General features: G+C 41.6%; 1 protein-coding gene across 1 annotated transcript in view; it reads left to right on the forward strand.

Annotated features, from left to right (window-relative positions):
• The first annotated feature begins 2,427 nt into the window (after positions 1-2,427).
• Positions 2,428-14,427, forward strand: part of LOC120060698 (microphthalmia-associated transcription factor-like) — a 39,464-nt gene continuing 27,464 nt past the window's right edge. Inside the window, exon 1 of the mRNA XM_039010098.1 lies at positions 2,428-2,632. Coding sequence (XP_038866026.1) covers positions 2,526-2,632 — 107 coding nt within the window. The 5' untranslated portion in view covers positions 2,428-2,525. The remainder of the gene's footprint in view (positions 2,633-14,427) is intronic.

Consider the following 14,427-nt stretch of genomic DNA (forward strand, 5'->3'; position numbering starts at 1 on the left):
GTGTCCAGAGCATGGAGGCGCTACCAGGAGACAGGCCAGTACATCAGGAGACGTGGAGGAGGCCGTAGGAGGCCAACAACCCAGCAGCAGGACCGCTACCTCCGCCTTTGTGCAAGGAGGAGCACTGCCAGAGCCCTGCAAAATGACCTCCAGCAGGCCACAAATGTGCATGTCTGCTCAAACGGTCAGAAACAGACTCCATGAGGGTGGTATGAGGGCCCGACGTGGAAGCTTGTTGGAAGCTTGTTGTAATAGCGTGTGTGTAGGTGGCAGGGAAGTCAGGCGCAGGAGAATCAAACTTGGTATAAATGGAGTCGTTTAATAGACTTAACAAAACTCCGTAACCAAAATTACAAGATAACTAAAAGTGGGTACAAGAACCCGTCGCGCACCAATACATAATACACGAACATATAAACAAACAATCTTCGACAAGGACATGATGGGAAACAGAGGGTTAAATACACAACATGTAATTGATGGGATTGGAACCAGGTGTGAAGGAAGACAAGACAAAACCAATAGAAAATGAAAGATGGATCAGTGATGGCTAGAAGATCGGTGACGTCGACCGCCGAACACCGCCCGAACAAGGAGAGGGACCGACTTCGGCGGAAGTCGTGACACCTGTTGTGTGCAACGAGGGTGGATTAAAATTGGATGCAAGCTTCACAATTTTTTTTATTGTTAAAACATTTCTAACCTGTCTATCTATGGGTAGCAGTGTTGATGTGTTATGCTCAAACCACACAGTTTTCCACCACAAAACATTAGACAATGTTCAATGTTTCTTTTGAAAACATTATTTAAAAATGACAAAATGCAGCATTTTGGCACTTTAGCAAGTCTTTATTTATGTAAGAAATCTGATTTACTTAATTGTCCATGTGATCTATATTAAATGGTACTTCATTTAATATAACAGGATTTTTAAATTCAATATTGGTGCACAATTTCTAGTTACAATGTCAAAAGGATGCAAAAAGGACCAATTTTGAGTAATAACCCAGTACCTGTGTGTAATGGTTTATCCAGATATTCCCTTTTTCAATAAGAATCTAGGCAAGACTATAGGAAACTTTAGGAAAAATCAACAAAGTAGTTTACTGACTTAGACCATTCCATCAATAGAGCTTGCATCAATTTAGGGTGGTTACACTGAGATTGTTGGAGCATGACACATCCTTGAACTGAATGTGTTTATATAGTGTAGTAGTCTGCCACAGATACCGTGACAGTATCCAGGCTGCATAGGAAATTGTCATAGAAAGCACCTATAAGGTACAGCAAAGGTAGGTCAAGGAGGACAGCATTCCCACAAAGACCTGAGCATGTGCACGAGACAGTGAGCAGAACATAATTCATTAGAGATTACATGATTTTATAGAAATAGAAAGGAATAGAAAATAACAGTGTAGAATATATTTATTAAAATGATACATAAGCAGAGGCTTATTAGAGAAGGTTCAATGTTGACAGGTGTGCCTTGCTTCCTTTCCTAGAAACATTTGTTTTTATCTGTATTTGCATGGTGAAATGTAGGTCTTTTCGCCAGGTGAGCAGGATGACACAAATGCAAATATTGAACTTGCAATTATTGCATGGTGTCGCCTGCAGGCTCAATGAGGATGTTGATTTTCCTTGCTTTACACTGCCTCCCAGTGGAGAAGAAATTACTTTAAAAGGGACAGGGGCAGATTGGAAGTCACAAATAGGAGAGACCCCTGTGATTATGTTCACAGCTGTTGCTCGTGTGCGGTAGGGTGATAGCTCAGAGGATAAGAAAAAATATCTACCGAATAAATATCCTACCTACATTTGTAGATAGAACAGATTTTCTCAATGTTATTCTGCTACGACCATCAAAAAACAGGAGATAAAACATTTAATTAAATTCAAACATTATCAATATTGGATACGTGCTTTTAACATGGCTATGTAGTATCTTACATTTAGGAATAGTCCACTCATCTGATGGTTTTCAGTGTGATTTGTACATGGCAGTTGTGTTGCACAATAGGCTTTATATTGTGTTGTAACACTGTAGCCTAGCTGCCTATTGTAGTGAGAAATGTAGGCCTTGTGTGACAATTATGGAAATGTTGTTTAGGATATTATTTTATGAACGGATATTGATATTTGTAAATGTAAACAATGCATATAGAAAGTTATATGGCCTGCTCCGGCATTTGACCTATTCAGCAGAATTGAGGGTAAAATGTGATAAAAGACCATCAGATGTTGGACCAATGAAAAAGCTGCTGACATTGACAGATCAAAACACAAACTTGCGGGCTACGGTATCATGGTGCTTGTAGTTCTCTATCCCATACACTACTATTTCTACGGCCACTATTCCCTTCTCTACAGAACTACATGTTTTTTTGCGCTGTTTGCGCGCTGGCTCTTGGAGCAAGACGGGTTTGCGATTTCAGTGGCTTGTACTGCGAGTGTTTTAAAGAGGTGGCCATACCATCGTTCGTTTCTTTATAATTTGTTATTGTCAAGAGTTGACAGCCGTAAGTATGCAAGCGGAATCGGGTATAGTTCCTGACTTCGAGGTTGGAGAAGAGTTTCAAGAGGAACCAAAAACGTATTACGAATTGAAGAGTCAGCCCTTGAAAAAAAACAGGTCAGTGCTTTGGCTGTGTGCACAGTTATTTCCTCCGGTAAAGAGGAATTTGTTTTCCCAGCGTTGTTTTCAAAAGTTTTAAATAGGCTATCATTGAAATATGTTTTGGGGGTTATTATAATAATTACATTATTTCCAATTGACGCGCTTTCAAGGATGTCATCCTATATGCAGTCGGTCCTATCCTGTTGAGTACATTCTAGGAGGGATTTGTTTGCCTCCTATTCCTTATGGCTCTTTTATTGCACAGTTAGTTATGCAACACTTGGGTGTTGTCTTGTCAACATGCAACTTCAAATATTAGCCTGTGAAGAATAGCCTCCTATACAGTTTGTTCATGGATTTTGAACAGTCCGACTAGGGATTAGACTATGATGTCTTCTTCATACTGGTGTTGATCTTGGTGATACCATTCCCATCGTTATTTACAACATAAATATTAGGCTACTATATGTATAGTCTAAATGCATTTTCTTTTGGAAGAAATATATTTAATGCATTGCAAATGTAGTTACAATGTCAAGGTAGAATGGCATCTTAAATGGTGTTGTACAGTCTTTCACACATGTTAAAATATGTGTCACATTACACTGGTGCATCACTCATCAGTTTGTGCATCAGTTGTAGACCTATTAGGAGAGAATAATGAACATGATAAATATCAATAGAGACCTAGTAAGAACTTCTTATAGATTCTAAAAGATCCTAAAATATTGTAGCCATGTTACTTCCCAATAAAGCTTATTTAACTACATAAAGGAAAATGTATAGATACTTTCCTAAGCAGTTGACAAATAACTTATTAGAGCGCTATTTGTATCCATATTGTGTCCTGTGTCCCCAGCGCTGAACAAAGAACAGGGAGCTGAGTCAGGTCTGTTCTCTGGACATGACCTTATACCCCTCTGCTGCCTGGGGTCCAGGCCTCAGCTGAATTGTTGTCACTTTGGTTATGTCTCTCTTTGTAAGATCAGACTGAACAAATAACCGGGACTTTTCTATTCTCAAGGCTTATACATTTAACTTAAGTCTTTATACCATAATCTTGCCTTCTGTGTAATGGCATAGTGTATGGGAATGCCTTACATTCAGCAGTGTTCTAAAACGCCTGTCAATGCATGCCTATTGCCAGGAAGTTGTTTAAAGCAATATTGTCTCTTTGCGTCTGATAATTCTGTATCATTTCCTTATTGTCCTTAGTGGTGGAGACATGTGACCTTTCTGCTAAACAGAGGTTCCCCAGATAGAAGGGTGGTGTGTGTCTGAAACACTGTCTGAACATGACAGTGCTCTTCTGTGTCTAGAGTTCTTATAGCATTCTTGTGGTCGACCCAATCTATTTTTTGCATTCTGGATCTTGGCATTTTGTCAGCAATTTGTTGGATATTTTTCCAGTTTTATGTGGAGTTTGTTGTGGAGTTTTTTCTTTTTCCAAAACTTCTGTGGAGAGAGACTAACCTAATTCATAATTTTAAACTTGTTTCTTCATTAGTAAATTTCATTACATTGTTATAAGCTGAAAGGTATTTTTGTGCCCTCATCGCAGCAGTTGCATTCTTAGTATAACTAAAAAGGTCTAGCTTTGAGTTGTGATTTAATGTCAGTTTTTGTGACTTTTGTGTGTGTCCAAAATTATCTGACATGCATGAATTAATTTCATTTTCTGCGTTTCCTGTGAGAATGCCCTACTAAAAGCAGTGCACGGCTTTGCAACAATGACAGAAAGCCAAACATTGAGTATAGTAATTTTGACCATGCTTATCCTCACATACACTTGTGGTTATGACACTAACAGCCCACTGTGGTTCATTTGTTTGACTGATGCGGTATACCCTGACAACTACAGTAAAGCAAGGACAAAGCTTAGGCATAGATTTACTGGCATGATAGGCCTAAAGTTCAGTGTTTCTAAATTTGAAATCATACGGTGATAACATCATGAATTATCTTGCTTTTATTGACAGTTAGTTTGTTTTCTTGCTGTCTCAGAAAGCTTTTGGCACAAGCAGCCGAACAAACCCCATGCAGACTCAGAGCCAGACTGTGTGTGCTTGATATAGACTTGAGACAGACTGTGAAACTTGTCTTCTATGCAGTGTAAATTAGCGATGTAAATTTAGCTATGTATATGACACCTTCAATGCAAAGCGGGCCTGGTGTTGTTTGTTGCTGAGATATTTAGCAGGGCAACCCATGGAGCCAGCTGCACATGTTAGAGATTATAATTAGACTGTCATTTATTCTGCAAGTTTCTTGAAAGAATTTGTTAATGTCTCAGTTTTAATTTGCAGCATAGCTTCTGGTAGGCCCAAAGTCAGGACTGGTCAAAATATGTGCTACACCATTTTTTAGGCCCCATCACTAAATAATGAAATGGACATATGAAAATAAAATTGAGATACATTTTGGAGAGATATTTCATGTCATGACATTATGAATGAAATAGTATGTAACGTCACTGGTGTCCAATCGTCACCTACTATACCTGTCACATTATCTTTCATCTGTCGCAGATGTGGATAAGAGGTGAGGTGTCAATGCAGCATTAAACCTCTGTCAAAGCATGGGACATGTCTGTAAGTCACATTGTCAATGTTTTTCCATTCTGGATCTTCCTGTTTGTGTGATATGATGACTACAGTAATTGAGCAGTTAAGGATGCACCATTCATGCACTCAAACAATACGTTCATGACTATACTATATTACGCTTTCAAGGAGCAGAGATGTCCCTAAGAGTTGTCCTCCAATGGTCATGCACTCCATGCACCCAAACTCAAAGGCTCCCTCCAAGCCTCATTTGACCAGAGGTTGCCTTAAAAAGAGTTGTCCTTCAATGAACTTTCCATGCAATTGTCTTCTAGGCTACATCTTGGCCTAGAAATTACATAAACAGAAAATACATATAGTGTAAAAGTTCACTCAAGGGCATCAAATGGCAAAAGCAGATGTAACGGATGTGAAATGGCTAGCTAGTTAGCGGGTACGCGCTAGTAGCGTTTCAATCAGTTACGTCACTTGCTCTGAAACCTAGATGTAGTGTTGCCCCTTGCTCTGCAAGGGCCGCGGCCTTTGTGGAGCGATGGGTAACGATGCTTCGTGGGTGTCAGTTGTTGATGTGTGCAGAGGGTCCCTGGTTCGCGCCCGTGTCGGGGCGAGGGGACGGTTTAAAGTTATACTGTTACACAGAGAAATGTACAGAAAGTACATACTGTATTCCATTATGATGTATGTTTTTTCATGAGCATCTAGTATCCATTGCTGGTTTCAATGTGGCCTCTATAAGAAGGGGATTGTAGCTCAGAGTCTCAGGAAGCTTTCTGTTCAGTGGAGTCCGAACCAGAGATGCCAGATGCTCATACTGTATTGCATTGCTTTTAGGTTCTATGTTTTTACATGAGCATCGGCATCCAGTGCGGGTGTCAATGCAGCCTCTGAAACATGGTGATTAAGGGACAGTCAAGGTCTCAAGGAGTGCTCTGTTCTGTTCCATATCATGCCAAAGAGGGCAGGCTAGGACCAGGGTGTTCCTCTCCTGATCCAGGATGGGGATCTGATTGCGTCTGAGTGACAGACAGGTGCTGGAGTGGAGTGAGATACTACCCAACCCAATGGTTATGTAATCACTCTGACCGCATCCTTACTCTCACGTTGGCTCTAAACAAATTCACTGGAAAACGACCATGTTCATTTAATTTCTCTATCATTCCAGTTGGATCTGACAGTCAGAGTAAACAGATGTAAGACTGACAAATCATTTTCTTTATCAGTCTGACTCCTCTTCCAGGACACAGGGATAAACCCATGCCCTTCTGTATCCTTTCATGACAATAGATAATCAAAGGAGTAAAACCACAATGTTCCAGTCTGCATCATCTATATTTGTGACCATCAGGCTCAGGCAGATGTGGTCAGTTATTTTTCCTCAAGAGTGGAGGATGGAGTCATATTTTCAGGCAGCTGTCTGTGTACAGGAACTGCGAGTCATTTTTCACCATTCTCCCATTTCTAAATGAAGACATACTGTACAGTATGGTAGCTAACATATTTTCGAATAGAGAACACTTTGATGCTGTCAGGATAATTTGAAGAGTGTCTGTAATAATAACTTAACGCACATTATAAACTGGGTGGTTTGAGCCCTGAATTCTGATTGGCTGAAAGCCATGGTATATCAGACCGTATACCACGGCTATGACAACACATTTAGTTTTACTGCTCTAATTACATTGGTAACCAGTTTATAATAGTAATAAGGCACCTTTGGGGTGTGTGGTATATGGCTAATATATCACGGCTAACGTCTGTATCCAGGCACTCCGTGTTGTGTCGCACATAAGAACAGCACTTAGCTGTGGTATATTGGCCATATATCACATCTCCTCGGGCCTTATTGCTTATTTATAGCAACCCACCATTCTGTACACAGCAGCAGCAATATTAAAGTAATACAATGATCATCTGAATGTAGTTGTTGTTTTCTGTTGTCCTTGAGAGTGCCGTCCTAGTCATAGCACCCAGAGAGGGGAAGCCGAGCAGGACTAGAGTAGGATAGTAGGCCATACTACTGTAAACAAGTGACAAGACTCATGAAAGGCATGAAACCTAATTACAGAAATAGGACCCGGCAAGTTCAAATGATCCCAACCGGCCCTTCCTGTCCCGTAACTACGACAACAAAGAACCCCATTATCAGTTGTAATATTTGTCAACTCGCTGTTTTGTTTTCCTGACAATTTATACATCAACTTTATTTATCTGTAACTGTAGTACTCTTTTGACTTTTCTTACTTAACCAAAGCACTGTATACAACTGCATAGACTTTCCTTTGCTGTGAGTGTTCTTCACAGTTATGTCAAGGTCAGTTTTATTAGTTTTGAATCTTTCCTTACTGTAGTCAGTGTTTTTGTGTACAGTACCCTTTAGCCAGTCTGTACATTGGAACTGCAGACCTTGTAATTTATATTGTCAGAGATTTGTATAGTAGTGGTATGGACTCCACAAACAGAGAAATATGTACTGGCTAGAGGCAGCAGGCGGCAGTATTTGGTATTTTATTAGGATCCCCATTAGCTGTTTTGAAAGCAGCAGCTACTCTTCCTGGGGTCCACACAAAACATGAAGCATTACATAATACAGAACATTAAAAGACAAGAACAGCTCAAGGATAGAGCTACATCAGTGTTCTGAACAGTGGGCAGGCTTGGGGAGTAACGGATTACACCTAACTGTTTACAAAAAAACTGTAATCTGTTACCAGCTAAAAAATACTTTGACACCTTTTCTGTTTTCTCAATGACATTCAAATCAAAATTGAAAAAAGGCGCAAATGTACATTTGTTTCCGCCTGACCACAAGTCAGAGACCATTATGATGACTCACCAAATGCGTTTTATGGATTGCGGTAAAAGAGCAGGAATATGTTTTTGTAAACTGCAGTCAAAGCTACGGTATGTCTTCCAATGGTGCGACTGCTGTCGGCGTCAAAGATTATACAACCAACCTGAATAAACGCTTAGAGGTAAGGATGACAGCTGTGGTGTAGCCTACTAGCGATACTGATATAATTTAGGTCCATTATTGATATCTGCATAGCAATTATGTGAATCACGCTGCTGCTCTCTCAATTATTCACACCTTACGGATTGTGGTTGTTTGTGGATGGCTGTTCACCAATGTATAGGTGCATTTTAACCCAATAATGGTTGAATTGAGGAAGTGTAGGCTAAGCTGCCTGTCAATCATTGTTTTTGAGACCCGTGGACAGCCAGAGAGAAAAATATGGTCCTGCAATAGCTGCATAGTGTGTATCACAGCCTAGATAATAAAGTTTGAGGGAGCACCTCCCTTGTAAACTCTTCCATGGTAATGTACTTCACATACATGTATAAAAAACAAACAGAAATATCACATTTACATAAGTATTCAGACCCTTTACTCAGTACTTTGTTGAAGCACCTTTGGCAGCAATTTCTTCTTAGGTATGACGCTACAAGCTTGGCACACCTGTATTTGGGGAGTTTCTCCCATTCTTCTCTTCAGATCCTGTCAAGCTCTGTCAGGTATTTTCAGGTCTCCAGAGATGTTGGATCGGGTTCATGTCCGGGTTTTGCCTTGATCCTGACTAGTCTCCCAGTCCCTGCCGCTGAGAAACATCCCCACAGCATGATGCTGCCACCACCGTGCTTCACCGTAGGGATGGTGCCAGGTTTCCTCCAGACATGACTCTTGGCATTCAGGCCAAAGAGTTCAATCTTGGTTTCATCAACAGAGAATCTTGTTTATCATGGTCTGAGAGTCTTTAGGTGCCTTTTGGCAAACTCAAAGCGGGCTGTCATGTGACTTTTACTGAGGAGTGGCTTTCGTCTGGCCACTCTACCATAAAGGCCTGATTGGTGAAATGCTGCAGAGATGGTTGTCCTTCTGGAAGGTTCTCCCATCTCCACAGTGGAATTCTCAAGCTCTGTTAGAGTGATCATCGGGTTCTTGGTCACCTCCCTGACCAAGGCCCTTCTCCCCCGATTGCTCAGTTTGGCCGGGCGGGAAGCTCTAGGAAGAGTCTTGGTGGTTCCAAACTTCTTCCACTTAAGAATGATGGAGGCCACTGTGTTCTTGGGGACTTTCAATGCTGCAGACATTTTTCGGTACCCTTCCCCAGATCTGTGCCTCGACACAATCCTGTCTCAGAGCTCTTCGGACAATTCCTTCGACCTCATGGCTTTGTTTTTGCTCTGACATGCACTGTCAACTGTGGGACCTTATATAGGCAATTTCGAGTCTCATAGCAAAGGGTCTGAATACTTATGTAAATAAGGTATTTCTGTTTTTTATTTTGTATACATTTGCAAAAAGTGTTTTCGCTTTGTCATTATGGGGTATTGGGTGTAGATTGCTGAGGATTTTTTATTTATTTAATCCATTTTAGAATAAGACTAACGTAACAAAATGTGGAAAAAGTCAAGGGTTCTGAATACTTTCCGAAGGTACTGTACTGTCAAAAACAAGTTTAATTTAAGAAGACCGACCTAATTGTAATCCGTTCTGATTTTTAAAAATTGTTTAAGTCCTAATGCTTAATGGACACAAACTCGCACACTTTAGATTTTAACAGCTGCAAATGATTGAGATTTAAAAGTGTCACCCATAGAGATCCTATTCAATTAATTAAGTATTCTAATTCCCAATTCTATGGTGTCACCAACAAAAATTGAAACAAAAGGCCTATAGCAAATGCATCATGTGGCATTCATTTTTCACATCAGGCAAATAGCACTTTTCGGCAGGTAGTGCTCAAAGCGATGCCATTCCAGGAGATCAGATTTTTTTTAACCATGTTTTGAAGCAATGAGCTCAGCCAGTCCTCCATGACAAAAACATAAACAACAGAGTAGGCCTGAGCCATATTTATATTTAGAAATATAAATACACTACCGTTCAAAAGTATGGGGTCACTTAGAAATGTTCTTGTTTTTGAAAGAAAAGTACATTTTTCTGTCCATTTAAAATAACATCAAATTGATCATAAATACATTGTAGACATTGTTAATGTTGTAAATGACTATTGTAGCTGGAAACTGCAGTTTTGTTTTATGGAATATCTACATAGGCGTACAGAGGCCCATTATCAGCAACCATCACTCATGTGTTTCAATCGCACGTTGTGTTAGCTAATCCAAGTTTATCATTTTAAAAGGCTAATTAATCATTAGAAAACCCTTTTGCAATTATGTTAGCACAGCTGAAAACTGTTGTTCTGATTTAAAGAAGCAATAAAACTGGCCTTCTTTAGACTAGTTGAGTATCTGGAGCATCAGTATTTGTGGGTTCGATTACAGGCTCAAAATTGCCAGAAACTCGTCAGTCTATTCTTGTTCTGAGAAATGAATGCTATTCCATGCGAGAAATTGCCAAGAAACTGAAGATCTCGTACAACGCTGTGTACTACTCCCTTCACAGATCAGCGCAAACTGGCTCTAACCAGAATAGAAAGAGGAGTGGGAGGCCCCAGTGCACAACTGAGCAAGAGGACAAGTACATTAGTGTCTAGTTTGAGAAACAGACACCTCACAAGTCCTCAACTGGCAGCTTCATTAAATAGTACCAGCAAAACACCACTCTCAATGTCAACATTGAAGAGGCTACTCTTTTGCCCATCTGAATCTTTTCTTTTTATTGGCCAGTCTGAGATATGGCTTTTTCTTTGCAACTCTGCCTAGAAGGCCAGCATCCTGGAGTCACCTCTTCACTGTTGATGTTGAGACTGGTGTTTTGGGGGGTACTATTTAATGAAGCTGCCAGTTGAGGACTTGTGAGGCGTCTGTTCAGGGTCCTGTTGGTTCAGGGTCCTGTTGGTTAGACTTGGTGCACTGGTACCGCTTGCCGTGCGGTAGCAGAGAGAACAGTCTATGGCTTGGGTGGCTGGAGTCTGACAACTTTGGGTCTTCTTCTGACACTGCCTGATATATTCCATTTATGGCCTGCGACGTAAACTCTAACATTGATTTATCTTGCAGTAGATGTCATTCAATTGGTAATATTAATTTTTGTCTTCTTCTAATGCCTCTTAAGGGGAAAGTAATCTAAACGTAACTGAAAGTCATCACATTACTGAGTTTGAGTAATCCAAAAGTGATGTTACTGATTACAGTTTTCAACAGGTAACTAACGGATTAGATTTAGAAGGTAACCTACCCAACCCTGGCAGTGGGGGTTGGGTAGGGGGAGGTTCTGAGCAGAACAGTGTGCAGTAGTGCAGCCAAGCATGTCATTAGTGCTGCTCTACCTTCACCTCCAGCAGGGAGACTGTGTAGTACACCTGATCCCAACCAGGAACCAAGGCACCTGCATACTGCAGGCACTGGGCTCTGTGTGTCTCAGAAGATGATCCCACACACACTTACACATAGACACATTTTAACACTTCACAAATGCTGCTGCTACTCTGTTTATTATATATCCTGATTACCTAGTCACTTTCACCCCTACACTAACCACCGGTGAGTAGCTGCACCTCCATGCTGTTAACCAATCAATTTAGCCATTATTTAGATAACCAATCAATTTAGCCATTACTGTATGGCAGACTGGGAAGTCATGTGTGTGTGTGTGTGGTGTGTGGTGTGTGGTGTGTGTGTGTGTGTGTGTGTGTGTGTGTGTGTGAGGAAGAGTGAGAAGGTATATGCATGTACAGAGTGAAACGTTTTGGACAGATCGGTTGGAAGCTTTTGCATTGGAATTCAAGAAACGTATGTGCAATTTAGGAAAAAGTAGCACTGCACCAAATACCTTATTTTCAGACTCCTAATTATCCTTACACCTCTGAAGACTCTAGCCACTTCCATGCCAGACGGAAGAAATTTCTATTATCTCTGCCGACAGTTGGATAAGGGAAACCATGGGGTGCTAACGACACTCAGTGGGGACTAGAGACCCTGACTGCCAAACCCCCAGTAAAAAAGTAATGAAAAAACAAACAGAATTGCACGCTCTAACAGTGCAATACACATTGATAAAAAACAAAACAATGTGAAGAATTTAATAAAAATGGATAAGTCATAAAGGGTAGTAAAAATAAGAGGGTAATGTTCTTTGTGTGTGTGTCTGTATTTAACGGTGGGTGAGTGGGAGTCGGTGCAAAAAGTTTCGAGGAGAGTTTGTGAAAAATCTCTGGTCAAAAAAAATACAATTGTATTTGTCACATGCTTTGTAGACAACAGGTGTAGACTAACAGTGAAATGCTTTCTTACAGGTCCTTTTCCAACAATGCAGAGTTAAAGATAAAACATGTTTTTTTTAAAATTGAGACACAAGGGGTAAATACACAGTGAATAACAATAACTGGTAAAAATAACATTCCTATATACAGGGAGTACCAATACCGAGTCGATGCGCAGGGGTATGAGGTAATTGAGGTAGCTATGTACATATACACTACATGGCCAAAGGTATGTGGACACCTGTTAGTCGAACATCTAATTTCCAAAATCATAGGCATTAATATGGAGTTGGTCCCCCCTTTGCTGCCATAACAGCCACCACTCTTCTGGGAAGGCTTTCCACTAGATGTTGGAACATTGCTGCGGGGACTTGCTTCCATTCAGCCACAAGAGCATTCGAGAGGTCGGGCACTGATGTTGGGCGATTAGGCCTGACTCGCAGTCGAGTCAGGCCGATGGGGTGTTCGATGGGGTTGAGGTCAGGGCTCTGTGCAGACCAGTCAAGTTCTTCCACACCGATCTCAACAAATCATTTCTGTATGGACCTCGCTTTGTGCATGCTGAAACAGGAAAGGGCCTTCCCTAAAATGTGGCCACAACGTTGGAAGCATAAAATTGTTTAGAATGTCATTGTATGCTGTAGCGTTAAGATTTCCCTTCACTGGAACTAAGGGGCCTAGCCCGAACCATGAAAAACAGCCCCAGACCATTATTCCTCCTCCACAAAATGTTTCAGTTGGCACTATGCATTTGGGCAGGTAGTGTTATCCTGGAATCCACCAAACCCAGATTTGTCCGTCGGACTGCCAGATGGTGAAGCGTGATTCATCACTCCAGAGAACACCTTTATAGGGCTCCAGAGTCCAATGGCGGCGAGCTTTACACCCCTCCAGCCGATGCTTGGCATTCCGCATGGTGATCTTAGGCTTGTGTGTGGCTGCTCGGCTATGGAAACCCATTTCATGAAGCTCCCGACGAACATTTCTTGTGCTGACGTTGCTTCCAGAGGCAGTTTGGAACTCGGTAGTGAGTGTTGCAACCGAGGACAGACGGTTTTTAGGCGCTTCAGCACTCGGTGGTTCCGTTCTGTGTGGCCTACCACTTTTCCGCTGAGCCGTTGTTTCTCCTAGACGTTTCCACTTCACAAGAACAGCACTTACAGTTGACTGGGGTAGCTTTAGCAGGGCAATAATTTGACTAACTGAGTTGTTGGAAAGGTGGCATCCTATGCCACGTTGGAAAGGTGGCATCCTATGCCACGTTGGAAAGGTGGCATCCTATGCCACGTTGTAAGTCACTGAGCTCGTCAGTAAGACGAGCTGCCAATGTTTATTTATGGAGGTTGCATGGCTGTGTGCTTGATTTTTATACACCTGTCAGCAACGGGTGTGGCTGAAATAGCCGAATCCACTAATTTTAAGTGGTGTCCACATACTTTTGGCCATGTAGTGTAGGTGTAAAGTAACTAGGCAACAAGATAGATAATAGACAGCAGCAGCAGTCTATATGGTGAGTGAAAGCGTGTGTGAGTGGCTTCAGTATGCATTTGTGCGCGTGTTGTGTGTGTGTTGGGGTGTAAGTGTGGGTAGAGTCCGGGTGTGTGCATAGAGTCAGTGCAAGAGAGTTAGTGCAAAAAAGGGTCAATTCAGGTCTTCTGGGTAGCCATTTGATAAGCTATTTAGCAGTCTTGTTCAGTAATCTTATGGCTGTTCAGGGTCCTGTTGGTTCTAGACTTGGTGCACTGGTACTGCTTGCCGTGCGGTAGCAGAGAGAACAGTCTATGACTTGGGTGGCTGGAGTCTGACAACTTTTTGGGCCTTCCTCTGACACTGCCTGATATAGAGGTCCTGGATGGCAGGGAGCTCGGCCCCAGCGACGTATTCACCACTGTCTGTAGCACCTTGTGGTTGGGTGCTTTGCAGTTGCCGTACCAAGCGATGATGCAGCCAGTCAATATGCTCTAAATTGTGCCGCTGTAGGCCTGCATCCCACTGCTGGCTTGCCTCTAAAGCTAAGCAGTGTTGGTCCTGATCCGTCCCTGGATGGGAGACCAGATGCTGCTGAAAGTGGTTTTGGAGG

Source organism: Salvelinus namaycush, chromosome 16, assembly GCF_016432855.1.
Source record: "Salvelinus namaycush isolate Seneca chromosome 16, SaNama_1.0, whole genome shotgun sequence".
NCBI lineage: Eukaryota > Metazoa > Chordata > Actinopteri > Salmoniformes > Salmonidae > Salvelinus > Salvelinus namaycush.